The sequence below is a fragment of the Drosophila obscura genome, unplaced genomic scaffold, assembly GCF_018151105.1.
Source record: "Drosophila obscura isolate BZ-5 IFL unplaced genomic scaffold, ASM1815110v1 contig_30, whole genome shotgun sequence".
Taxonomy (NCBI): domain Eukaryota; kingdom Metazoa; phylum Arthropoda; class Insecta; order Diptera; family Drosophilidae; genus Drosophila; species Drosophila obscura.
The window spans coordinates 1943729-1969769 of NW_024542818.1; the positions used below are offsets into that span (position 1 = coordinate 1943729).

The following is a 26041-nucleotide window of genomic DNA, read 5'->3' on the forward strand; positions in this document are numbered from 1 at the left end:
CCTAGATCTCAGAGACTATAAGACCACTGACCATACAGCCGAATTCCTGGGAACGTACGCTGAAAACTCAGTTGCGCCACTTTCGTTGTATGTATGAACTGGCACATCTATATACTGTATGGTTAGTGGCTAGACCCACCAAATTTTGTTCCCAGACTCATTTGATTTGATTTCAAAACTTCGCCCGTCCGCTTGCGCCACCACATTGTGGCATCCACAAATATAAAGATAAAATAAAACTAAAAACTAAATAAACGCAGTATCGTAGAGAATGATCATATCCACCAGATTGCTGAATCTGGATCAGATCGGGTCATTATTTTAGACAGAATGAAGAACTTAATTTTCAGTTGCTTACCCCGCCCTTCTCAGAGAAGCAGACGCTACCAATATTCGTGCTATTTTTCTTATGCACTCTCTCGTCAAAAACCATCTGCCCTTTTCACTTGCAGATCCTCTAAATTAGAATGCTGCTGATAGTGCACGCTTTTGCTGCCAGTCTGCTGGCTGCAGCGGCCTTTGCTGGAACAGAGATCAACACCATTCCCGGCTGTGACTACTTCGACACGATGAACGTGACGGGGAGCCAGCGGCTGGTCAATGGCTCGTATCTGTACCAGAGCCTGCTCATTCCGGCCGAGCTTACGGCTGAATTTGACCACAGGGTTCTGCCGGACGATACCACGGAGCCGGTGGAGGTTCATCTGCGGGGCTGCGTTTGCCGGCTGAGGCCCTGTCTGCGGCTCTGCTGCCACCACTCCCAGTTGATGGCCAATGGGGAGTGCAGTGGCAGCATCGAGATGGATCTGACACGACTGAATCCCTACCTGAACGTGACGCTGGACAACGGCACGGTGGCAAGGCGACACTTCCAGAATGAGTTTATCATTCAGAGCGATCTGCCGCTTCCCTGCAATGATATGTACCCGCTCAACGATGGAGAGGAGATGGATCAGTACATAGTGTTTGAGGTTTGGACCCCCGCCATCTGTACCCCGTATCCCGCGAATTCTAATGCCAGTGATCTTCCTTAGAATGGGTCCTTCTTCCGATCCTACGACAGTGCAACGATGAGCAAGCGGGAATACTGCCTTCAGCCGTATCACTTCAACGAAGGCGAGACGGAGTCATTCCGGATAGTTGCCCACATCTGCACGATTGAGTCGAAAGACGAGATGGGCCAAACCATTGGTGAGCACTGTTCCAATCCTTTCCAATCTTTGATCACATCTAAACTATTTCTTTTGCTATCCTCAGTGATGGTTCTTAGCCTCTTGTGCCTTGCCTGCACGATCACCGTCTATCTCTATCTGAAGAAGCTCCAAAATCTCCATGGAAAGTGTTTCGTTTGCTGTCTGATCTGCCTTTTTGTAGCTTTCCTTGTCCTAATGCTGGACTTGTGGGAGCTGACAAATGGCTTATGCAAGACATCAGGTACTCTTCCGTATCAGATATTATTTCAGATGCAGTCGAATAACAGCTCTCTCTCCCACCTGTAGGTTACATTGGCTACTTCTTCGTTATGGCCATGTTTCTGTGGTTGTCAGTCATCAGTTGGAATCTCCGCTCCACATTCAGCTGCAGTGTGAGCGCTGTGAATGGGGATCACCCAGAGAACGTGTTCCTTGCGTACAACATCTATGCCTGGGGAGTGGCATTCATCCTCACGGCCGTCATTTATATTGTGGATCACCAAGTGGAGGATATTCCTGAGAATGAGCCCTGGCTTCCTGGCGTTGGGTTCTACAACTGTTGGATCAAGAGTGGGTCGCTTAGGTTCCTCCCATAGGGTTGGATTCACAGAATTTTCTACTCTTCATGTAGCTAACGACTGGTCGGCCATGTTATACTTCTATGGGCCGATGTTAATTCTAATCATTTTCAATGTGACCATGTTCATTCTCACGGCCATTCGAATTATTGCGGTGAAGCGCCAACTGCAGGACATTGTCGATCGCCAGGAGAGAAAGCAGAAACTGAACTCCGACAAACAGACGTAAGAATTTTAGCCACATATGTTCCACACAGTTATCCTCTATCCTCTGTCTTTCTTTTACCCCACACACAGCTATAGCCACTTTCTGCGACTCTTCATCATCATGGGCGGGAGTTGGAGCCTGGAGATAATCTCCTACTTGGTGGAGGACGATAAGATATTGAAAAATGTCTTTCTGGTCGCCGATTACCTCAACTGGTCACAGGGCATCATCATCTTCTTCCTATTCGTGATGAACCGCACTGTTTTGAAGTTGTTTAAGTAAGTGATCTGTGCTTAATCTGTGTTTAAATGGGGAAAAAAATCGGGTACAGGTCTGAACTGTGCTAACCCATTTGCTGCCTTCTATGTTTTGATTTTAGCCTGGCTTTTGTGTATTGATTTCATTTTCTTGTTGGAATGTTGGAATGAGCAACATTGCACGTTGGAAACTGCCTGATTTCTACTTCTACTTAACTTGAAACATTTGTTCTCTCTCTTAGAAATCAGTCAAGGAACACACGAAGTGCCGTAGGCATGAGATCACACTCAAGTCGTAGTACGATTCGACGACAGCTTAACTCCCGCGGGATAACTCAGATGTAGGAGCCAAAAGCCCAATGTTCAGAAAGTTTACTTACGGCTTATAGCCTACTACTTACTACTAATATTACTCACCTATTTTTCGCTTGTGAAATAATTTTCTTTTTATAGGAATTACTCGCAGAAGTTCGAGTAGTACAATTTTTAAATGATACATAATACTTAAACCTTTGTACATTATAAAAAATTGATAAAAAAAAAGCTAAAAGCAACAAGCTTATAAACAAAATAAGAGTTTCACAGTAAAAATTTTAAGAAAAATACTTAATGCTCCCTGGTACATTCGTAATAAGGATGTTGAAAGGGATCTAAGGATTCCCAAAGTGGTTTATGTATTGCAGCAACACGCAACCAATATTTATCTAAAACGCCTTTCTGGTCTCCCCAAGCTAGACGTCATACTAAAGGAGAAGGAACGTGTGAGTCGCTTCTTTCGACGCGACTCTACTTTTACTCAGTCAGTATATAAATTTGTGAACTTATGACTGAGGTAGAAATTAAAAAAATTTTACATTTAAAATTTTTTTTGCTACATCAGTTATCTACGTCTACAATGTAGATGTAGAATATACCATCTAACATGTAGATTATACATGTACCATTTAGATTCTACATCTTATCCACTAGCGGGCACTCGCGCACTGAATGAGGCAGAGTGTGCGAGCGAGAAAGAGAATGAGTAGCGCAGTCTCTTGATGGAGGAGGCGCGGGAAGCAACTGAAAATTAATTCCTTCATTCTGACTAGAATTATGATCCGATGATTCAGATTCGGCAATCTGCTCATTCTCTTCGATTCCCCTTTTTTTTATAGATCAAACCCCTCTTAGACTTAGCCTTTGTTTGCAATTGGCACGAACTTGATGCTGAGTTCAAGAAGATTTATTATTGAAAGTTTTTCCATTTAATACATAAAGGTTAACTAACTTTAAAAGGGAATTTCTTTTGGAAATTGGTTAAGTATTCAATCAAATTATACCATTTCAGATGCTTAAATGTACCACAATTCCGGAACACAATCCAAAATGTGTGGGAATGAGAATAATAATAATAAATTAATAAATTTCTTGTAAAAATTATTAATATCTAAAGCAATTTTTTATTATTTGTTACGGGTTAGAGATGAGATTTCAATGTAATTTTTACATTCTACACCGTCCTGGCAGCACCACTGTTGGTATTTACATGAACTCTACCCGTAACAGCCACAAAAGAACCAACGAACTATGTACATATGTACTATGTACTCTACATAGACTGCCAATTACATTCTGCTGTTACTTGTAAGCTTTTGCAAGCTTTCAACTATATTTTAAGGTTTGTTACCGCTTGTAAATTCAGAAAGCCTTATCTTGTTTACATTCCGGCATATAACATTATGTTACTTAACTTAACTGTTAAGTGTGAGATCGGTAGAGTGCGGCACCGAGAGAGCGCGAGTGGTAGGAGGCAGAGTTGCCAGGGGTTCTTAACGTAAAAGTGAGCGCTAGTTTTTGAATTCAAATACAACAGAAGCTGCTATCACAACAAAATAATGCAATAATAAACTATTTAGTGGAGATTTTTCTCAAGTGTCAGCGCTTTTGCTATCAGCTGTTCGGACGGACACTCATTTGCGTGGGTTAAACGAAACAACAATGAGTCTCAGTTACAACAAACGATTCGCTGCTCGTTTATCTGCCGGTTAACTCGGGGTATTGTAAGCGCATATCTTATGTGTAGTGTGTAGTAATTATCTACGAAAATTTTCTGTTACCCAGAGAGAGAGAGAGAGAGAGGAAGAGGTTCTATGTGCCAAAGCCTGAACTTTGTGTTTGTTCATTAAGAGAAATCCTGAAGCCACTTAAGATCTTTCTGTGGAATGTTTATTCCACTGTCCCCCACCGCCGCTCAGTGTTTGCACTCGTTCAAGGTCTTCTTTTGCATAATGTGTGTGTGTGTGTGTGCGGTATCCGCCCCTTAAAAAGTTTGCAAAGCCACAAAATCTACGAACTCTCGAAGAGCCTTGGGATGCCCTGCTGCCCGACTGTTCGTTCGGTTCGACTGATGATTATAATGCGATTTTAATGTCTCGCTCAACCCACAAACAGTCGTCGCGCGCGTTGTCTCTTCGCGTCTAAATTTGTACATATCTCCAATTGTTTTGTACTGAATCGTTTGTACATATGTACATATGTATACGAGTATGTGTACATATGTCGTAGCCGGCACTTGTGTCTTGCCGTCTCAATGTTAAACGGAAACCAGTTTCTTCTGTTTTTGATGAACTCTCAAGATCTCGTCCGTCGAACGGGAATACCAATGGAAGCTCCCCCTTCTGCCACACACCCCAGGCACGTTCCAATCGTTAAACGCTTTCGATCGCTTCATAATTGGCATATGGTGTACCAATATAAAATCCCCATAGAAGCGGTTACTGTTCGTTGGGTTCCATGGGGGGTGGTCTGTGGTCAATCTATCATTATGCAATCCATGCAAACCATTCGCATCCCTGGATAGACTTGACGACGGACTTGGACTTGGTTGACTTTTGTTTTATAGCTGCCTCTGAACACGTAGCGTACTTATTAGTTTTAACCATATACATATTTATATTGTACATATCTATATGCACATATTTATGTAGGTGTGTGTGTTTGGAAGCTCTACGTGTTAATGTTTGTTTTCTCCAATTTGAGACGTGGGACTTGGCTTCCTTTTTATACCTTTTTATATATTCTTGATCAGCATCAACTGCCGAGTCTCTGTCTGTCCGTCTGTCCGTCTTGTTGAGCGCCTAGATATCAGAGGCTATAAGAGCTAGAGCAACCAAATTTTGTTTCCAGACTCATGTCACTCACATCGGCCCCTTCCGCCCCCACAAAGGACGAAAATTAATTTTCAGTTGCTTCCCCACCTCCTCCAGCGCTGCTGACGCTATTTATTCTCTTTCCCAGTGGGGTAGAGGGTATTCATTCTCTCACTGATTCCCAATTCGAAAGCGGAATTTTACTTTTTGTTCGCTTTGCTTAATGTCTGTTCAAGGTCGCAGCTTTTATGGTTCCCATAGTTGCTTCGTATCAGCAAATGATAAGGCAGCATATCAACGTCCAAAAGCACCCCCCAAGGAAGATCCCACAGAGAGGGGCCAAAGTGTATCGCCTCGCAGATGCTGCAAATGTGCCTCAAGTGTGATAGTACCTGTCATCCAAATGTCTACATAAGTTAACACAAGTTTATTTTCGCACTCTCGCTATCTATGTTTGAAGCGTTTTCTTATGTTTACTATATACCTTAAATCTTAGTTAAAGCCTCCTTAGGCTGTCATAGACCATAGGACCATTTCTGGACATCTGGTTCCATTTCTCAGTCTCCTTTTTCTTATTGCCAAGCGTCTCTTTTCTGATCCCCAGAAGTCAATGCGTCCCCCCATTCTCTCTGACTCTCGCTGACTCTCTTTATCTGGTTTTTCCTATTCCTACGATCTTTTCTGTGATGATCGCTGTGATAAGACTCAAAGCTTTCTCTCATTCTCCCTTCTCTACGCAGATCAACTTAAACCCCCGTTAGGTATTGAGCTTTGCTCTAGCTTTGCCCAGCTAATTATACGCTCTGTTTGGACATATTGTTGATCACACTTTGAGTCATCCGCAAAACAACAAGCAAAGTACTGCCCCCGGGGCCACTCCGCACCACTCCACACTCCGCTCAAGAGGTCCATTCATGTCCGATGTCCGTTAATTGCTCTGTTCGCACACCACACAAACAATCCGCAGACAATCGAGCCACTGTTGCTGCTGGCACATACTCGATCATACAAATAATTCGGTTTTTGTTTGGTTTTGTTTTGTTTGATTTTCAATTATAGCGTTAAAGTTTAACAGAGCGCCCGCGTCTGAGCACCAACGAACAGTGGGACGGGACCCCCAACAGAGGAAGCTCTGTTATCCGTCCAGCTGCTGGCTGGCTGCTTGCCTACCTTTTATTTTTACAGTTCGCGGCTCGGCACGCCTCGAGTTCATTTCGCTACGAGACGTTGACGGTTGTGGGAGTGAGTGAGTGAGCAGCGGCGGCTGAATGGAAACTCCAATAAAAAAAAATATAAATAATTAATACACGAGAGAAACACTCATAATATGGGAATTACGAATGCCAGTGTTAATTAATTTGTAATCTAGTGTGTGCTTTAAACCGTCGTACATATTGCATACCTTATAAACCGGTTCACAGTGTCACAGTATCGTCGAATGTTCGCATATTTACACCCACTCCAGTGGGTATTTCCCCTCCGAAGTTGAAGTTTTGCTGTGTATTTCTTCTGTATTTGAGGGAGAAGTGTGTGGAGAGATAGCCGATCGGCAGTCACTATACCTGAATATCATATGTACATATATACACATTATGACATTATGGTTATGAGGATTTCTTGAGAAACCCCCATTGGCCCAGGTACAACAACTTTTATGCGGTTACCCACCTTGAGAGCGGACAGGCGGCCACAGACTCTTCCCGTCGTCCAACAATTTGCATAAGAAAAAAAAAACCTGCTACAAAAAACACATCCGATCCGAGTGATCCGAACGAAACATCCACATCCCCATTCCCCCAAGACCCAAAACCAAGTTTCGTTATTGGTTTTTCGCTGATAATACAAGTATATTTTTGCCGGTACTTGTCAATCCACTTTTCGCACACGCAAACCAACCAACAAAACGCAAAAAAACACAAAAAATACAAAAACACTCTTCAATCAAAGAGGGTCATTTATTTGTTCAGTTATTGCTATATCTACAATATATGTAATACCTCGAAAAAAGTCTACATTGATCTACGACAAGGAACCAACACTTTGGTGTTGAATACATTAACATTATTTTCCGCTTGAGAGAGCTTGAGATCTCGGGGTAAGTTAAGTGTATATATCTGAACGATAAGAACCTGTATCATCTGTTAGATCATTAATCATTAAACTGCAGCGTTGCCTTTCCCAGAAATGAACCTCCAAGTATTTCCCCAATTCCATTTAATAGTTTTTTTCTATTTACGAAAAATATATCCGCCACTCGTGAGGAATTTTTTATGCTCCCAAAAGATCTGGCATAATTTATGGGTTGGTGTCCTGAATGAAATGGCATTTATATTTATCATTTAATGGGAGCTCATTTATATTTATATCTGAATGGATTAAGTGGTGGATCGGTTAAATGTGAGTTGATCTGTTGGTGGGATTTATGCTAATTTGATGTAAGATTATTCCGCTGCAAGTGACTCACCCGATTAGCTCGTCGAATGGATGATAATCGTAAGTGTCGTTGCATTCGATACCCCCATAAAATTATAGGCAATTTACTGGCCAGGAGCGAAAACCGTTTTTTCAGATAAGAAAATCAAAGCGCGCCTGCAAAAACCTGCCCAATTGCATGACAAATAAAGTTCAAAACAAAACAACTGTTTGCCAATCGATGCACACACACTCTGATTGAGTCACTAAGGAAATCGAGTCGTAGAATGCCCTTTGTGGAACATCTCACCTTGACTATCCCCCCCCATCAGCATATCATGCCAGGCCATACACAATACGATCCCATCGTCTGTGAATCGACATGGAATGGGAATTTAAATTTTGTTTATACTTTTGCGCACATTTGGCGCTTGGGGGGATTGTGCATAGATATCGCTGTTGAAACATCTTTGGGATATTGTTTATTGTTTGCTTAGAGGTCTGTTTATTTCGCTACAATTTTCCAACAGTTTTTCCTCTGTTTCTATATATAATAGATCTCTCCAGTGCCCACCACCCACCCCGCAATATGATATATATATAATCATATAATATACAAATGTTTAAACTAAAACTGCGATTAAAGTTGCACTATCACGCACATGTGGGAGTTGTTCCAAGGGTGCCTGTTTGTATGTGTGTGTGTGTGTGTGTGTGTGTGTGCTCTCGGAGGGGGTGCTGCCTGCCCCTACCCACCCGCTGTGTGCATTTTCACGATAAGCCAAATGCAATTACCAATTAATTAGTTAAATGCTTTTTGTGGTGCGTTTTTACAGCTGTATTCCCCGTATTCCCTGCTATATCTGGAGCCAGTTTTCTCGACTCGAATCCCAGGTCTGGCCATTACTCACTCCAGCAAGCATATTACTCTCCTGGGGTTCCGTTCGGGCTACGGTGGCTACGGTGGCTACGGTGGCTACGGTGTCTGATAGGCAGGCAGGGTTCCATTGAATCTCATGTTTCAAACACACTTAACACTCATCTATCGCATGTGTTTCTTTCGAATGAGTGTTCCGTGGAGATCGACATAAGTCGATGTTCAGGGGCCAAGAATGATGATTAATCGGGTTGATGGATGTTTGAAATCAAACAACAAATAAGAATAACATTCAGGTAAAGATAAAGCGGAGATCTCCTGAAGTTTTCCCCTTAAATTTATGTGCACTTTAGCTATTTCTACCAGGAAAAACTATCTGGGATTGTGAAAGAACAACTATTTATAGAAATAACACAGTCCTTCGCTTTAAATTGATACAAAATGTATGTAAATTAAAAAATAGCACAAATATATAAAATTGATTAGAGTTAGACAGCAAATAGGAATACAAACCATTCACAGATCTCTAATAGGTTTGATTTATGGATTCGATGATCGTTTCGTGCGTGAATATCAGGCAGGGTATCCCCCCATTCATTGAATGGATTCCTAAATGGATTCGAAAGCTTTCTCCCGCCCAGCCACATCAATGCTAATGAGCGAGTGAACATTTATCTTTTGTGGCAAGTTCAGGGCGGTATCTGTTGACTGGTCGACTGGTTGAGTGGTGGAAGTGTGTGGCAAGTATCATGAAATAATATTTGGCAAACTTGCCACCCACCCACTCGCCCATGGCAATCAATTTGTGGCTGGCTGTGGGCTCCGCTCCCCGGCCTTTGTTTACAGACAGGAGTCTAAAAATACTCTTGGGGTTGGAATTTTCACACGAAAACGAGGCAGAAGAATCCGCACACCCAGCCGTCAATGGGTCAGCAAGTGTTCTGAAAAGTGTTTGTTTGAAATAGGGAAATATGTACATATATGGAATATGTACCATGCATGTACATATGTATGTTCGTAGCTCCTTGTAATCGGTGGTTATCATCAAATTGTACCCACAGCTTTTACCCACAGTTTTTTTTTCCCCACAGTTCACCTTCAAGTGTGGTGGCAATTACTTCGGCTTCAGCGAATTCTCCTGTCTTCATCGGCGACTTCTGTGGGCTCCGATTAGTCAAACTTTTGATACGAACCGCAACTGCCGCCGACGGGCCGGACCCTTAACAAGATAATAATGGGAATACGCCACACATAAGACTTGAGCAAAAAAAAAAAAACCAAAACAAAAAGCATTGCCGCTGAGGCAGACGTGATAATAAAACCCCCCCTCAACAAAAATATTCATTTTGAATAAAAACTTATATCAAACGAAATAATATTTATGTGAGTTTTTGGATTCATTTCGTGTCGTAATCGTTGTTTAATTTTTTTGTTGGGCGTTCCACAACCAGGAAGAGGCTACTGGCCTTTTGGTTTGTGTGTGCGTGTTTTTTTTGTGTTCATATTTTGGATATTAATATGTTGACAGTGCCGTCGTCGCTGCTGCTGCTGCTGCTGTTTGTTGCTGAGAGAATTGTAATAATTTGAGCATACGCCTCTTCCGGTGATCCATGTGACACATGTGTGTACGATAAATCTTCCAACTTTCAATGGGTTTTGGGCGTTAAGTGAAATGGGCTTTTAATGGCATTTGGCAGGGCTTAAGAGTAGTTCTATCAAACAGTTGGTTTGCCAACGGAAAGTTTACGGCTGCTGAAAGTGTGAATCAGAGGCGACACTTCGAAATACTCTTACTCACATCCTGTTGTTTCTGTCGTTGTTTTTGCTCTCCCTGGCTACTGGCCATGGACAATCCCCAAATTGTGAAAATCAACCAGATAATAATCCAAACGAAAGACACCACAACTAACCTGAGGACGTCCCTGGCGGAGTATCTGTAAGTATTTTCACCCAAGCCAAAGCAGCAGCCATCAAAATGGTTAATTTATTTTATTTTTTTATACGTATATACGTATAATATAAATAAGAGCCGTCGATCGTATTCTTTTGTCAGACATTATTAGCAGGCGAGTGGCGTTGGCCAAGTGGCTTTATCTTATCGGCTACGGACCACAAATAAGACATTTTTATGCGCCGCCTCGAGCACAACAAATTCACACACAGCACTCCAGCTACTCAGCTACTCAGCGACTCCACAGCTCCACTCACACGCAAGGGGAATTCATTTTATTCGTACTTGTATTCAGAGAACACTCGTCGATGCCTCAATCGAGTGTCACCGCGAACATTCGAGTTATTTATAGGCCATTAACCGATATTATCTATGGAATATCAATCAGAGCTCTGATTGGCTTATCTTCCGTAAAGTTAATGAAAGTTAACGATCCGCATGATCCGTCGACTTAGTCACAAAGTTCTTAAGAAGTTGAGCAATTATTCTAGAATCTAGATCCATCGGCATTCAATTCATTTATGAAAGCCTTTAAAATTGACCCATTATCCATTCTCATCTCTGGAATACAGTTACATTTGAGCTGATCTTTTGGATGGATTGATAATACGATAAAATAATGATAACATCTTCTTTTTTATAGCCCGTTATCCCATACCCATATAGAGTAGAAGGGAAGTTCCCTTTGAACATGTAATCTTGTACTTTATCTTAATGAGAATATTTATTATCCATTTTAACCGCACCCCTAGATACTATTTAGGTACATATATCCTATATATATATTCTCGTTACATATGTATATAATAATTATTTATAGAAAGATGTTCGAATCTATGCCACCCCCTGTTCCCATTTGGCATTCCCAGAAGCACATCCATTACGATTGCGATAACTACCATGCCATGATTCAGCGAATCAATCTATCAATCAATAATGCAACGTAATCCCCGATCAGAATATTAAATAGTTCCGTTCCGCACATCATCCGATACGATACTACGATTACGATACGACGATTACAACTTTACTTGAACTGCAAATCGCAGGGGAATTGAAATCAAAATCGAAATTGTAGCATCCATAAAATTGTTTGCAACAATGAAAAAATATACAAAAATTCGAAAAAAAAAGTTCTAGAAGAATTATTGCTTTTATAAAATTGTTGTGGGCATTTGGTAGAATCTGGAGGAGAATTGCTGGACCATAATTCAATTTAATGGCCAATTGTTTTCAATGTTTCGTGAATGCTCCACATGGTTTAATTCTATTTCAAATAAATTCTCCTCTCTCTCCCTATTTTTTGGAATAAATATTCGAATTCGATTCTGTTGAAATCTCTCAACTCAAGTGGAAAGTACTTAGCGATTAATCGTAATTATGCTAATTTTCCATCAGGAGAGAGATAAGTGCTGTGTGGGTGTGCGTGTTAGGATCATTCCCTCCTCCTCCTCCTTTGGCACAGAGAGTTTAATGTGTTTGCTCGGGCTCCATCGTCCAGCCATAAATTCATGCTAATTTTGTGGGCCCACGCGCCCATCAATGCCACACACCACACACAGGTTACCCTCCCCCCATCGATGGCAAACAATCAGCGGATCAATGAATTAGGGTCCCCGCCGCCACTCCAGCACTCCAGCGCTCCAGCACTCCAGCACTCTACTAATGATGCAACCGATAAGATAGGGAATACATTTTACTCTAGAGTCTAGAGGGTATAACTTTTCGCATTTGTAATGAAATTATGGCAGGCTCATTAGCAGCGCTTTGCAAAATGGCAAGCAGGAAAAACAAATGCTGAGAGAGAGAGAGAGATAGGGAGAGGGAGTGAGGGTGTGAGTAGGACTATTGACAGACGACGAGGAGGGCAGTTAGTATCAATTTAACACGAATCCATAAATGTTTGCCGCATGACCTTATGATTGATGCCCCACAGAGAGCGAGCGCACACAGTGTGACAGTGGGGCAGAGGGCTTAGTCCCCCTGGACTCGTTTGGGTGCTAATTGAATGTGCCGTCGTCCTTGCTGCTCCTGTTTTGCCACCCACATCTCCTTCCTGTTCCTGTTGCTGTTCCTGTGTAATGCTGCTGCTGTTGTCCTCTTTCCATGCTGTAACCTGTTGTCCTTGTGGCTGATGATTCACTAATTGGTTGGTATGATGAGTCCCCTAACCAAAATTAGTGTCCTCATTTAGCGTAGCATTAACTAAGCGAAAAGGTAAATATTCCCGGCTTTGGGGTATTTACTTTGAGTGTCCTTCATTTAAGGGATATATGCCATAATCCCATGAGGGTTTCCACCGTGAAATAGAGCTGTAGGTTGTGTCAGAGTTTCATTAAGAATCGTAGCTCTAAGAGAGATCCATCCAGAAATCTAATACAACTCCTTTCGTTTCCTCTCCCTCCGCTCCTTTGCAGAACCTACATAATGCCAAAGCAAGTGCGTCAAAGGGGTGGATCCCTCTACTGTGGTCTGACTCTCATGGGAGTCCTGTGCCTCGTTGTCTTCCGTTTGCTGCCCGGAATGTCCTTTGGGGTATATGCCATGTCCGATGAGCGGAACAACTACCACATTCGCGATGGCCTGCATGTGCCATGCACCTTCTTCGACACCGTCAACCTCACGGGCTACACGCCCTTCCCGAACGGCAGCTACTCGTACGAGGGCGTGCTGATACCCAGCCACCTGGTGGGCCAGTACAACTACATCTACAAGGACCTGGTGGAGCGTGTGGATGTGGACTGGCATCCGCGCGGCTGCATCTGCAGGCTAAAGGCCTGCCTGAACATCTGCTGTCCGTGGGGTCAGGTGTACAACAGCGAGAAGGCGGAGTGCAACAATGACACGACGGACACGAGGATCTGGCCACAGCCCGTGATGAATGTGACCTTTGACAACAGCAGCACACAGTCGGTGAACATCTTTAAGCAGTTTGCGGTGCAGAGCTTCCGGCCCTGCCCCAAGATGTTCTCCCTGCAGCCGGAGATCAACGATTTCGATGAGTATCTGCTGTTCCAGAATGGCTCAATGCTGCGCATTGACGATCACAATTACATCAACAAGAGCGAGTTCTGTCTGGTGGTGTCCTATGTGAACGAAACGGATCTGTACTACAGTCTGAATCCCGCCAACTGTGACACGGACACGGAGCACACCACAGTGAAGATTATCAATGCGTATGGTAAGGGTTTGTGATTCGATACCTATTCCCTTTGCAGTTATCCACTAATCAAAGACTCTCTCTCTCTCTGTCCTATAGCTATGCTGTTCTCCATTCCCTTTATGATGCTCACCATTGCCGTTTATCTGCTGATACCCGAGCTAAGGAACCAGCATGGAAAGAGTCTCGTGTGCTACCTCATGGGTCTCTCCAGCGGCTATACGGCCCTCTGTTGCATTCTGCTCCTGAAGAACCTCGATCCGGATGAGTTCTCCTGCAAAGTGTTTGGGTACACAGCCTACTTCTGCTTCATGTCGGCCTTCTTCTGGCTGAATGTCATCAGCTTTGACTTGTGGCACAATTTCCGCGGCACACGGGGCATCAATCGGTTCCAGGAGAAGAAGCGATTCCTCTTTTACTCGCTGTACTCCTGGGGAGCGGCATCGATGTTCCTGGCCTTCACGTGGATCGCACAGGAGCAGACCGACTGGCCGGCGGCCCTCAAGCCGGGCATTGGCGGTGGCGAATATTGCTGGCTGGACATGCGCAATTGGTCCGCAATGATATACTTCTTTGGGCCCATACTGGCCATCATTGTGGCCAACACGGTGATGTTTGTGATGACCTCGGTGAAGATCCATGGCGTGCAGCGGGAGATGGCGAGGATAATTGCCCGCGAGGATAGCACCAAGAATCTGCGCACCGAAAAGGACAAGTAAGTAAGGACGTGGATGCCTGCCACGCACCTGCACCTGCACCTGCACCTGCACCTCCCCCATTCAACCTTCCACCAGTCAACTAAAGTGCACGTCGTGTCCTGCTTCGCCTTAGGTTCGGACTCTTTCTGCGTCTCTTTCTCATCATGGGCGTCACCTGGTCCTCGGAGATCATCTCGTATTTTGTGGGCAACGACAAGAAGTGGTCGAAGATCTTCTACATCTCGGATCTGTGCAATGCCATGCAGGGCTTCCTCATCTTCATGCTGTTTGTGATGAAGAAGAAGGTCAAGCATTTGATAACCAACAGGTGAGTGTCCGTCTCCCCCCCTGTCCCTGTGCCCTGTGCTGTCCAATCTCTGTCCTGTTTTTGTCATACTTTTTGTTTCCACTTAGGAAATCGTCCTTTGACCAAAGCCTAAAGCCCCTCTGTAATCTCACCCGTGTGCCCCGTTCTGTATGTCTTGTGTGTACCTCCGCTCCATTCGTTTTTTACCTCTCATTATCGAACCACCCCCTCCTATAACCAACCCGCAGAACGATACGCGTGCGCAGTCTGCATCAAACAGAGAGCACAACGATGGCCGGCAGCAATTTCTCGGTGCGGCAGCGATTCATGGACGCCTCCAGCCACATACGCAGGCTGGTCGTGATCCGCAATGCCTTCGCCAGTGCCACCTCCACCGCCAGTGGTGTGCACTCCCATGCGGTATAGTGTGGGCCATCGCCCCCTCGTCGACAGTAAGCACAGCAAGCAGCCATCTCAACTCACCTCGTCTTGTGTCGTGTCCCTCCATGTCTCTGCTGCTCGAATGTTGTGCACTAACCCCCTCCCCCCTGCATGCACCTCGTAGATAGAAAGTTATCCAGGGATGGATATGTCGTGTAGTTAGTTTGCAGAAGAATCAAAATCTAAAATAAAAAAATTATGCCATCATCTCTATCTCTCTTGTCCAGACCGCTTTCGATATTGCTTAGCCACAAGATCAGCAGCTACAAGAACAGAAACAAAAACAGCTACAGCCTCAAACAGCAGACTAACTCAAGTCCCAACAACACCCAAGAACCACCCAAAAACCAAAAACACGAATCCAAATCCAAGCTCAATGCCAATGCTACTTTTACTGCCACTTGAGGCAGCAATGCGGCAATGCCACAAACGAACAAAACATCCAACTAAAAAAGACTCGCTAAATGTAGCTCTAATAACCAATAAACGAAAGTAACCTTTGTTTGCATCTACAATGTGTGTCCATCTATGTAAATCCGTCCTCCAATCACCACTCCACCACATCGATCTGAACCCACCGAAGACTGTTGAAGCCCTCGCCATCGAATGTCTCGAACTCCACCAATTCAACGTCAATCAACTCGGATTCAAATGGGCTGCCAGGAAAGCTGAGAATGAAGGCGGCCAATGCCAATGCGAGTCCAAGTCCTGGACCAAAGGTTGGCCCCTAGAAACCCCCATGCATAAACATAAAAAAATAATTAAAAAAAAAAAACATATTCCAAGGTAAAGCCGTAGAGCCTTAGAGAGGATTGGGAAATGACTAACACCAAAGACAACAACTAATGCAACTCTCTTTCCCCTCTGACTAATCATTTAACCATTTGAAGCATAATCAGAATGATTCGCTTCTTGTTGTATCAATTACATATAAATTCAATCGGTGATGGGTTTTTTTTGTGTGTGATCTATTCTCTAATCTGCACCTGTATCTGTTGTCTATGTCTGCTTCAGGCTATCTGCCCTCTAACCATTAGCACTCCTCCATTAACCCGTCTAATCAGTCTTTTTTTCACCGTTATTTACTCCACGCTGCCCACCCAATGGACGTCATAGATGCTCGAGTGTGCGCGATGGCAGCACCCAGCGTCAGAGCCAGTACTCCACCAAGACAACAACGAGCAGCGTGGCCAATCTATCGCTGCAGGAGAAGCCCTCGGTGGAGAAGCCCTTGGTGATTAGCCAATCATCCAGTGTGGATCATCAGCGCACGACAAGCTTTCGCTGAGGATGGGATCCGATAGGATCGTCTAGTGGCAAGCATCATCGAATAGTTATATCTGGGGATACTTAACATCCAGAGCAGCAGCCATATATTCAGATTGTACTTTATGAAAAGACATTATTATAAGAGGCAGGAACCCAAAATCCCTCCCTCCCTCCCCATCAAACCACATCTCTCTCTCTCTCTATATATATATATATGTATATATATACTATATAAATGTCTGGCAGATCAAGAAACCAACAAACGAAGAAAAAGATCGCGAACAACCTGATAAATTTAAGTGTAAGAAAGAGCACGCTTCGAGGCGCCATATCTAGTATGTATTTATGTATCTGAAATGAAATTATTGTTGTCTCCAGAGATCACTGTACTTCTCCGCCTTCTCTAGCTGTAAGCACCACACACACACCACACATACATATAGTATATATCGATGTGCCGTGATGAAATTAAGATTTGTATCTGCATTTGTATTCATTCTTATTTGCGCATACCATACCATACTATACCACGCTCCATATCTCTGTAGTACAATGTACAATATAGTACGAGTATCTACGAGTTCCACTTATATTTGGTATAATAAAAACCTGAACACACGAATAAAGCCAAAGATAAAACTGAAAGAAAGATCTGCCCGCTAGTCGGGGGTTTTCACTTGGGCTTAGTTTTTGAATGCTCCTACAAAAACGAATGAACAAAAATATAACTAACTATTCACTGAAATTAGCGAACTGCTGATCGTTCATTTTTTGATGAATTTACTACACTATTATGAAATTTATTCGGTTCAGTAAAAATACTTTAATAACTAGCTCGCTAGCTCTATCTAGGACCCATCGAATTATGAGTTGTTACATGGCCACTACACAGAGATGTAATTATGAAAAGAGCCACCTGTCGAGGAAGCCAGGCCAGTAAAAAAAAAACAATCAATCGATCGGGAGTTCGATTGGGCGCTGATTTGGGAATGTTAATTATTATTAATGTGGAATTTCCCTACTGTAACGAAAAATATTATTTCCTTGGGCCATTTTGAGGCTATACAAATACATAAAAATTACTCCTAAAACTATTTAATTGTTTAATAAAATTTTTCTATATAAAAATGACTTATTTCATCTTTAATTCCTGTGCCAACGATCTTTTTACAACAAAAATAAAAGCTTTCCCCTTAGCCCAGACACCCACCCTAAGCCACCAACAGTGGTGGTTTTGTGGTTTCGTGGGTTGTTGTATTGGCCAAGAGAGTACCCGTCAAGAAAATGAAATTAATTTTGAATGAAAAGAGCCAGTCGCCCCGGTTGAGATTCGTTTCGCTGATCGCTCGATCGCTCGATCGCTTGGTCTTGGTCTTGGTAGGGGCAGTGGGGCGGGTACAGGGGTCGTCAGAGACTGGTCTGTACGGGTTTTGGGGCTTGCTAATCAGTTAGTCTGTCTTTTATTCTTGGCCAGCATGGAGCTGCTGCCTTGTCGCGCTTCTCGCTGTTGTCGTTGTCGTTGCCGGTTTGTCGCCTACTAAAAAGAGCGAAAGAGAGCGAAAGCGAGAGGAGAGAGAGAGAGCTGTCTGTCGTTGGTTGTTGTATGGTTGTTCTTTTTGGGGCTCGCGTGTTGTCGCAATCGCAGCCGTTTTTAGACCTACGCCGTCAACGTCGCGCGTTGCGTCGTCGTTTTGTCATTTTGGAATCCGATTGTTGTTGATTTTACTCGTGTATGTTTAGTTGTATTTTTTGGGTCTGGTTTGCGTGTGCCTTGCATAAAAGTCAGCACGAACAGAACAGAACTGCGATCGCCTCTCGCATATTATTTTTTTGTTTATTTAATTGTGACGTCAGATCCGCAACAGAACAATAAACCAAGAGGTGGTCTCGTCTCTGATTCGATGTCTATATCCCAGAGCCCCACACCCTTGGGGCTGGTGCTGGTGCTGCTGCTGTTGTGCCTTGCAGCGCAGCACTGCCACTCCGCGGAGATCGCCACCATGCCCACCATTACGCATCCGTGTGCGTATGCGGATACCGTAAACATCACGGACGGACTCCGACTGAAGGATGGCTCCTACTCCTACGCCGGAGTGGTGGTCCCGCCCAATCTCATGGCGGAGTACAGCTTCAAGGTGATCGATGGCGTCGAGTATCGTGCCCCCAAGCACCTGCGGGGCTGCGTCTGCCTCTTGAAGCCCTGCATTAGCTTCTGCTGTGCCCGCGGACTGGTGTTCGATGCCAAGGGCTGGAATTGCACGGCGCCCCATCAGGAGCGGCAGATCACACACGTGGAGCTGACCTACGGCAACCGGACGGTGGATCAAGTGCGAATCAACGATCGCTTTGTTGTGCGCACGGAGTTGGGGTGCCGCAACAAGTTCGTGGACAAGAAGCACGAGACCTTCTGGCAGTGGGACCTCTTCGAGAATGGATCTCTGCTGCGGGACAGTCGCCTGTGGAGCACGGACGAGTATTGCTTCAGTCCGCTGCAGCACAAGGCGGAGGAATGGGAGTTGACGCCCCTAAGCTGTGAGCGCTTCCAGACAGGCTATCGCGTGTGGATCTATGCGATATGTAAGCGATATGGGGGACATGGTCCCAGCGATCTTTTACCTGTTAGTAATTTGCCATCCTTTCAGGCAGCATCATTGCCATATTGATCAACATATTTATCCTGTCGCTGTTGGGTTCGGTGCGGGATGCCCGCAAGAGTCACTACGGACAGGTGATCATCTACTATCTGCTTGCCTTGATCGTGGGTTACGCGCTGCTCGTCTACTTGGCCCTCAAGAATCCCATGAAACTCTCCCACGCAGCTTGCAGGAATATTGGTTGGTATTATCCTTGGTCCTTAGTTAGATGCATCTTAATCCCTGTTCTCTCTTGCAGGTTTGCTGGCCTACTTCTGCATCATGCTGTCGTTTGTCTTTCTGGCCATTTGCAGCTTTGATTTCCTGCAAAAGTTCCGCCTGAAGCCCTGCAAGAATTGGCTTCGCAGGCTGTTCTATTTCCTGGCTGTGGTTCTGGTTGTTGGCCTACGGTTTCTGGTATCCTTTGCCCAGGACTCGAGCCTGCCCAAGCACTATAAGCCGGGCATTGGCGAGGACTATTGCTGGTTCGATGGTGAGTAAAAGGTCCCCGCACCTTCAATGCAGTATCACGTGTGATTCTCTGCTCTTCTTCCAGTGCGCCTTTGGGGCATTCTCATCTACTACTATGCACCCATTATCCTGCTGCTGACCTTCAGTGTTGTCTGCTGCCTCAAGGCCTACTTTTCCATCTACGAACTGCCAGCAGACACTCAATATATCCTGGGCACACAGCTGCGCATAGTCAAGACACAGTAAGCTAAAGATTCTCCAAAGACTGCCCATGGGAACTCTTCTGATTTTATATTTCTTTCGTTTCCTTGCAGTTTCTATGCATTTTGTGCCTATTTGGTGGGCGTCTCTGCCGTCTGGCTGCGCGAGATTGTCGTCTATATTATGGCGCGTGTGAGGGAGCATTTCTTCATCATTGACTTCTGGAGTGGCATTTGCATCTTGGGTCTGGCCATTGCCGGCTTCATTCTGCTGCTGGGCAAGAACATGCATGTGAAAACCTGGTGGGCCATCAATGTGTAAGCTGCGATCTCCATCGACTGCCAACAATCATCTATTATATCTGTAACACCTTTCTCCTTCCACAGGGAATCCAGTCAGACCGATTTGAGTGTCATTAATGCACGTGTCTACAATTTCAACGAAAAGGGAGATCTGAAATCTTCAGGTGCGCAAAACACAAACATCTCCCATCTGGCATTCATTTAACATCCCATCTCTCTTCCTTTTGTAGATTCTCCCTACCAGCCAACGGTGACATCATTATAGATGGGAGAGACTGAGAGATTGAATTCAAATAATTGCTCATCTGCGTATGAACTCTGGTATTCGCTAAGCTAATGATTCATTTGGGTGCCACACCACACAAACACACTCACAAATGTGTGAATATATCATATGTATACAGTACATTTCTAGGAAGTAATTGACTTAAGACTTTTGTTGAATAAACTCGAAATTCTGTAATATTTAGCTCCAATGTGCATCAAATGTGTAGAGATTTAATTGACTTATGGCTAAAGCAAATAATTAAAAATGTTTCTATTTAATAGTTCTAGAATTTTGAAAGTAGATATTTATGTGCATCTCTTCTACCATTCTTCCGTAAAAAAGTGAATCATCCTTCCCCGAGCCTCCTGCTACCTTTTTCTGCCTTCCTGCTACCATTTCCCTTTATAAACAACTTCATTTGGGGCGAGTTTCGTTATGGAACCCTTTTAAAAAACACAAATTGTATTAGCAACTCCACAAACAAAAGGACAAATCGTAAACTAAACCCCAAATGTCCTGTCCGCTCACACAACGGGCTGCTTTGACTCCTCGCTGACAAGGGAGGCAGCCCCGAAGGGTTGGCTCGCGATGGATTGTTGGTTGGTTGGATTAGCTGGCAGCCCAAGTGGCACGCAACAAATGTTACGTTAATGACGCAATTGAGAACGGTTATCCCTATTCCTATCCCTCCATCCCTCTGTCCATCTATCCGTATCTGTATCTGTCTCTCTATTCGTATCTGTATCTGTTTCTTTATCTATGTCTATGTCCATGTCTATTGAGTGCTAAGGCCTGCCTTCTTCTTCTCCGAATAGTTCTCCTCTCTCTACGCACTTGGAAGACTCTACTGGAAATTGAAGGGGATTTTCGAGACTTGGAAGAACTTTGGTTAGATTTGCAGGCAGAGTTCAAGGTAGAAGAGACTATAGTTTGAATAATCCTATATGTTGCATAGGTTGAAGTCTAACCAGATAAAATTGTTGATCGATTGTTTATCGATAGCCAGCTAGCATATTGTTTGAATTTCATAATTGGGAGAAAGTTGAATTCCCGCAAGGGCACAAATCAACATTTGTACATAATACGATATTACTTATATAAGTATGCCAGTTAGTAATACCATAGTATAGTGTTTTTGTATGGATTTAGCAGTAACATGGACGGAATATTATATAAAGCTACATGTATATATCATATATATATTGTATAGTTTATTAAAAAATCAAAAAATACAATTTATATGTGTGCTTTAATTGGAGTGGGCGGGAGGCCAAGAATATTCGTTCAGGACAGATCAGGCTGCAAAATGAATAGACTTGAAAATTCCTTGAAAAGGAATCTAAGAAATTATGGATATTTTCCCGATCATGGGTAGGCGTCACTCGCCCTGATCGGACGAGAAACAGCGGAGTTATAGCGATTTAAAGGCAATATCCTTATTGTCCTTGAAGCGAAACGATGGTCGACATCCTGCCGATTATGAGGATACCTATCACATCCATATCGGATGAAAAATGACAGAGAAAAGTAAGTATTTAAGACTGGGGGAAATATCCTTGATCCTTGGTCCTTTATAATGACTCCACAAAATCGAGGATTTTCTTCCGATCACGAGGACACGTACGCGTAGGACACGAATGAAAAATGACAGAGAAAAGTAAGTATTTAAGACTGGGGGAAATATCCTTGATCCTTGGCCCTTGGTCCTTTATAAGGACTCAAAAAAATCGAGGACTTTCTTCCGATCACGAGGACACGTACGCGTAGGACACGAATGAAAAATGACAGAGAAAAGTAAGTATTTAAGACTGAGGGAAATATCCTTGATCCTTGGTTCTTGGTCCTTTATAAGGACTCAAAAAATGAGGACTTCTTCCGATCACGAGGACACGTACGCGTAGGACACGAATGAAAAATGACAGAGAAAAGTAAGTATTTAAGACTGGGGGAAATATCCTTGATCCTTGGTCCTTTATTAGGACTCAAAAAAATCGAGGACTTTCTTCCGATCACGAGGACACGTACGCGTAGGACACGAATGAAAAATGACAGAGAAAAGTAAGTATTTAAGACTGGGGGAAATATCCTTGATCCTTGGTCCTTGGTCCTTTATAAGGACTCAAAAAAATCGAGGACTTTCTTCCGATCACGAGGACACGTACGCGTAGGACACGAATGAAAAATGACAGAGAAAAGTAAGTATTTAAGACTGGGGGAAATATCCTTGATCCTTGGTCCTTTATTAGGACTCAAAAAAATCGAGGATTTTCTTCCGATCACGAGGACACGAACGCGTAGGACACGAATGAAAAATGACAGAGAAAAGTAAGTATTTCAGATCCTTGGTCCTTTATAAGGACTCCACAAAATCGAGGATTTTCTTCCGATCACGAGGACACGTACCACGTCCTGATCGGTCGATAAATAACGGAGTTATGCTTTCGGCCATTTGAGCCTTTGCACCGTGGCGCCCCCATGATCACCTACGGCCACTGATGGAACTACAATACTTTAGTTCCAGCAGTGGCCGTCGATGATGGTGGGGGCGCCACTGTGCAAATTAAATTTTGTTGTTGCACAGTGGCGCCATCGACAAAAATTTTGCTTGCACAGTGGCGCCCCCAGTTGTCATCGGCTTTTGCTGGAACTACAATACTTTAGTTCCATCAGTGGCCGTAGGTGATCATGGGGGCGCTACGGTGCAAAGGCTCAAATGGCCTAAAGCATAACTCCGTTATTTATCGACCGATCAGGACGTGGTACGTGTCCTCGTGATCGGAAGAAAATCCTCGATTTTGTGGAGTCCTTATAAAGGACCAAGGATCAAGGATATTTCCCCCAGTCTTAAATACTTACTTTTCTCTGTCATGTATCAATCGTGTCCTACGCGTACGTGTCCTCGTGATCGGAAGAAAGTCCTCGATTTTTTTGAGTCCTTTTAAGGACCAAGGATCAAGGATATTTCCCCCAGTCTTAAATACTTACTTTTCTCTGTCATTTTTCATTCGTGTCCTACGCGTACGTGTCCTCGTGATCGGAAGAAAATCCTCGATTTTGTGGAGTCCTTATATAGGACCAAGGATCAAGGATATTTCCCCCAGTCTTAAATACTTACTTTTCTCTGTCATTTTTCATTCGTGTCCTACGCGTACGTGTCCTCGTGATCGGAAGAAAATCCTCGATTTTGTGGAGTCCTTATAAAGGACCAAGGATCAAGGATCAAGGATATTTTCCCCAGTCTTAAATACTTACTTTTCTCTGTCATTTTTCATTCGTGTCCTACGCGTACGTGTCCTCGTGATCGGAAGAAAGTCCTCGATTTTGTGGAGTCCTTATAAAGGACCAAGGATCAATGACTGGGGGCGCCACTGTGCAAATTAAAACTTTGTTGTTGCACAGTGGCGCCCCACTATGACCGACTGCCACGGATGGAACTAAAGTATGGTAGTTCGAGAAATCACCGTTCATTAATGGGGGCGCCACTGTGCAGCGACGTAGAAATCTGGAACTACAATTCTTTTATTATTCAGCATTATTTAAAATGCGTATAACTCGGCCATTTCCAGTCCGATCTGGGCGTGCCACGCCTTCTCGTGATCGGGAGAAAGTGCCCCACCGTTTTACTTCAAGGACAATAAGAATATTGTCCTGGAATCGTTATAAATCCTTTATTCCTTCGCCATTTTTCGTTTGATCAGGGCGGGCCACGCCTCCATTGGATCGGGGGAAAACTTTAGCCGATGGACAGTTTGGATCCTAAAAATCCTGGTAAAGTTGGTCCTTCGAGGATTTTCCCCCTTTTGGCCGAGATATAGCGTAAGGAAGAAAAAACCCGTATTTTTGTTGTGAGGCTATATGTCGACTATTTGTCGACCGATTTGCGCGGGTAACACCTTTTCGTGATCTGGAGAATCTCCCCGATCGTTTGCAATCAGTTTCGCATCAAGGAAATCAAGGATTAAGGATTCAATATGTATAACTCGGCCATTTTTCAAGAGATCCAGAGGTGACGCATGTCCACGTGAGCGGAAGGGTCTCCTGTATCATTTGAACCATCAAGGAATCCTTCAGGGCTACAAGGACACGCCTTTTACACGCTATTTTGTAATATATTGGCCAAAAAGACCAGCCTGAAGCCCAGTGATAATAATTCAGCCACAATGTTTTTTAATATTTAATATTTATTTCAGTTTTGTTTTAATTTTCTTACAATAATTAGCAGTTGCTTTCGCTGTATTTGCTTACGTCGATCATAATACATCTTATCCATATCCTTGCTGTACGATAGTATTGGTGTCTGTGTGTATGTGTGCTGGTGTTGAGTCTGTTTGGGTCTGTCTGTGTTCAACATTGGTAAGGGGTTCGCATTGACTTTAATGTTTGCTTGTTTGTTCGTTTGTTAATTATCGTATATATAACTTTTACTTAACAGCATAAATATGTATGTTCGCGTTCAACATTTACTGGATCTGATCTGCAGTCATGATTTTGGATTGTTAATTATGTATTTATTTATGTATGTTAGTTATCAACTATAGTTAGCAGCTAACATGCTGCTTCATTTATGTTATTATGTAAATTTATATTAGGGTTTATAAAACAATTTGTTCATAAAAAACGAATTACAAATACGCATACATATTCAGTTCTTTCGTTTCGTTTCGTTTCATTTAAATTACATACAAGCTAAGCCTTCAAATGAGTTGTCGAAATCAATTATTTTCAATATTCATAGGGAAAGGAAATTGATAAATGCAGAAACAGAAACCAAGGGAAAAATTCAGTGACGAAAATTGACAATTGCATAGTCAAGGTGCAGCTCGATAAAGAAGCCTCTAAATATCTCTCGTTTGCTATAATATTTACATATGTACATACTCGTACTATTATTAGTTAATATTCGATTTTGGTTCACATTAGGTAACAGTGCGAATTTCGTTTAGTCGAGTCATACATCAATCTTTACATTCATTATTTGCTTAGTAAATTTATCCTAGACATTCCTTAACTGGAATGCATCCTTCAGACATGGACATATTCCATATGCACATATTCCAGATATACTCGAATGCTCCAATGTATTTTGTAGCATATTGAAAATGCATCCTAATTTTTATAGTTTGCCGCTTGCTGCGGCTGCTGCATTTTATAGTATTTTTCCATGTCATTAATTTATAATGGTTTTAATTGCTTAAAGCAAAGCTGCTGCCATCAGAATTTCAATTAATTATGCTGGGCCGCCGAAGCGGATACTGCGAACGAAAATCAAGACGTTTAAAGGAATTTTCATGATATATTGTTTGTCTACGATCAATACGTACACATCACCTGGCAGGCAGGACTCTTGCAGACCTTTATGACCGCCGGACGACGCTGGTGTTTGCACACGTTGCCGGCTGGCCTTCGACTTCCATACCAGACGCATTGCAGTTTGCGATATTTGATGCCCTGACGACCGCACGGCGCATTGAACTAAGAGGATATAGAGGATTAATAATGGATACCTTTAATAAGCCAACCGGGAGTCTGGGACTCGGGACTCACCTCGGACCAGGGCTCCACGCGCCACACCCCCTTGCATCGCTCGTTTTAGCACTCCTGTCGTGGCAGCGGCTTCCCGTACTCATCGCAGGCCCTTCCTACGGTGCCGTTCTCGTAGCGACAGCCCACCTCACGGCGCTGCACGG

At 43.5% G+C, this 26041-nt stretch overlaps 3 protein-coding genes across 9 annotated transcripts; all 3 read left to right on the forward strand.

Moving 5' to 3' along the window:
* The first annotated feature begins 467 nt into the window (after positions 1-467).
* On the forward strand, positions 468-2609 carry LOC111068771 (G-protein coupled receptor Mth-like). Its single transcript, XM_022358484.2, has 7 exons — positions 468-971; positions 1035-1191; positions 1258-1434; positions 1500-1763; positions 1825-1996; positions 2069-2257; positions 2479-2609. Exons 1-7 carry the CDS (start codon positions 468-470, stop codon positions 2579-2581), a joined length of 1566 nt encoding a protein of 521 aa, XP_022214176.2. The 3' UTR covers positions 2582-2609.
* Positions 2610-6576: 3967 nt separating this feature from the next.
* On the forward strand, positions 6577-17597 carry LOC111068760 (G-protein coupled receptor Mth2). Of its 7 annotated transcripts, XR_002607211.2 has the most exons (6): positions 10098-10589; positions 13022-13785; positions 13864-14479; positions 14596-14790; positions 15794-15996; positions 16327-16419. XR_002607211.2 is itself a non-coding variant. In XM_022358471.2 (5 exons), the coding sequence occupies exons 2-5, from the start codon at positions 13032-13034 to the stop codon at positions 15613-15615; spliced, it is 1743 nt and encodes a 580-aa protein (XP_022214163.1). In that variant the 5' UTR covers positions 6577-7459; positions 13022-13031; the 3' UTR covers positions 15616-15887. The 7 variants fall into 7 exon arrangements, 6 of the variants coding, with proteins under 6 accessions (XP_022214163.1, XP_022214158.1, XP_022214160.1 ...); XM_022358471.2 differs by lacking the exons at positions 10098-10589; positions 16327-16419 and adding an exon at positions 6577-7459 and having other exon boundaries at positions 15438-15887; XM_022358466.2 differs by lacking the exon at positions 16327-16419 and having other exon boundaries at positions 10097-10589; positions 15438-15887.
* A 331-nt stretch (positions 17598-17928) lies between these two features.
* Positions 17929-20551, forward strand: LOC111068748 (probable G-protein coupled receptor Mth-like 9). Its single transcript, XM_022358439.2, has 7 exons — positions 17929-19056; positions 19122-19313; positions 19372-19605; positions 19669-19825; positions 19898-20101; positions 20171-20250; positions 20317-20551. The coding sequence occupies exons 1-7, from the start codon at positions 18381-18383 to the stop codon at positions 20349-20351; spliced, it is 1578 nt and encodes a 525-aa protein (XP_022214131.2). The 5' UTR covers positions 17929-18380; the 3' UTR covers positions 20352-20551.
* The last annotated feature ends 5490 nt before the right edge of the window (positions 20552-26041 follow it).

Coding starts and splice junctions, on each gene's coding strand:
- LOC111068760 (XM_022358466.2), top strand. CDS start 10,498: ATGGACAATCCCCAAATTGTGAAAATCAACCAGATAATAATCCAAACG. Junction 10,590..13,021: donor ACGTCCCTGGCGGAGTATCT/GTAAGTATTTTC, acceptor GCTCCTTTGCAG/AACCTACATAATGCCAAAGC. Junction 14,791..15,437: donor AAGCATTTGATAACCAACAG/GTGAGTGTCCGT, acceptor TCTCTTGTCCAG/ACCGCTTTCGATATTGCTTA.
- LOC111068748 (XM_022358439.2), top strand. CDS start 18,381: ATGTCTATATCCCAGAGCCCCACACCCTTGGGGCTGGTGCTGGTGCTG. Junction 19,314..19,371: donor CGCAGCTTGCAGGAATATTG/GTTGGTATTATC, acceptor TCTCTCTTGCAG/GTTTGCTGGCCTACTTCTGC. Junction 20,251..20,316: donor GGGAGATCTGAAATCTTCAG/GTGCGCAAAACA, acceptor TTCCTTTTGTAG/ATTCTCCCTACCAGCCAACG.
- LOC111068771 (XM_022358484.2), top strand. CDS start 468: ATGCTGCTGATAGTGCACGCTTTTGCTGCCAGTCTGCTGGCTGCAGCG. Junction 972..1,034: donor ATCAGTACATAGTGTTTGAG/GTTTGGACCCCC, acceptor GATCTTCCTTAG/AATGGGTCCTTCTTCCGATC. Junction 1,192..1,257: donor CGAGATGGGCCAAACCATTG/GTGAGCACTGTT, acceptor TGCTATCCTCAG/TGATGGTTCTTAGCCTCTTG.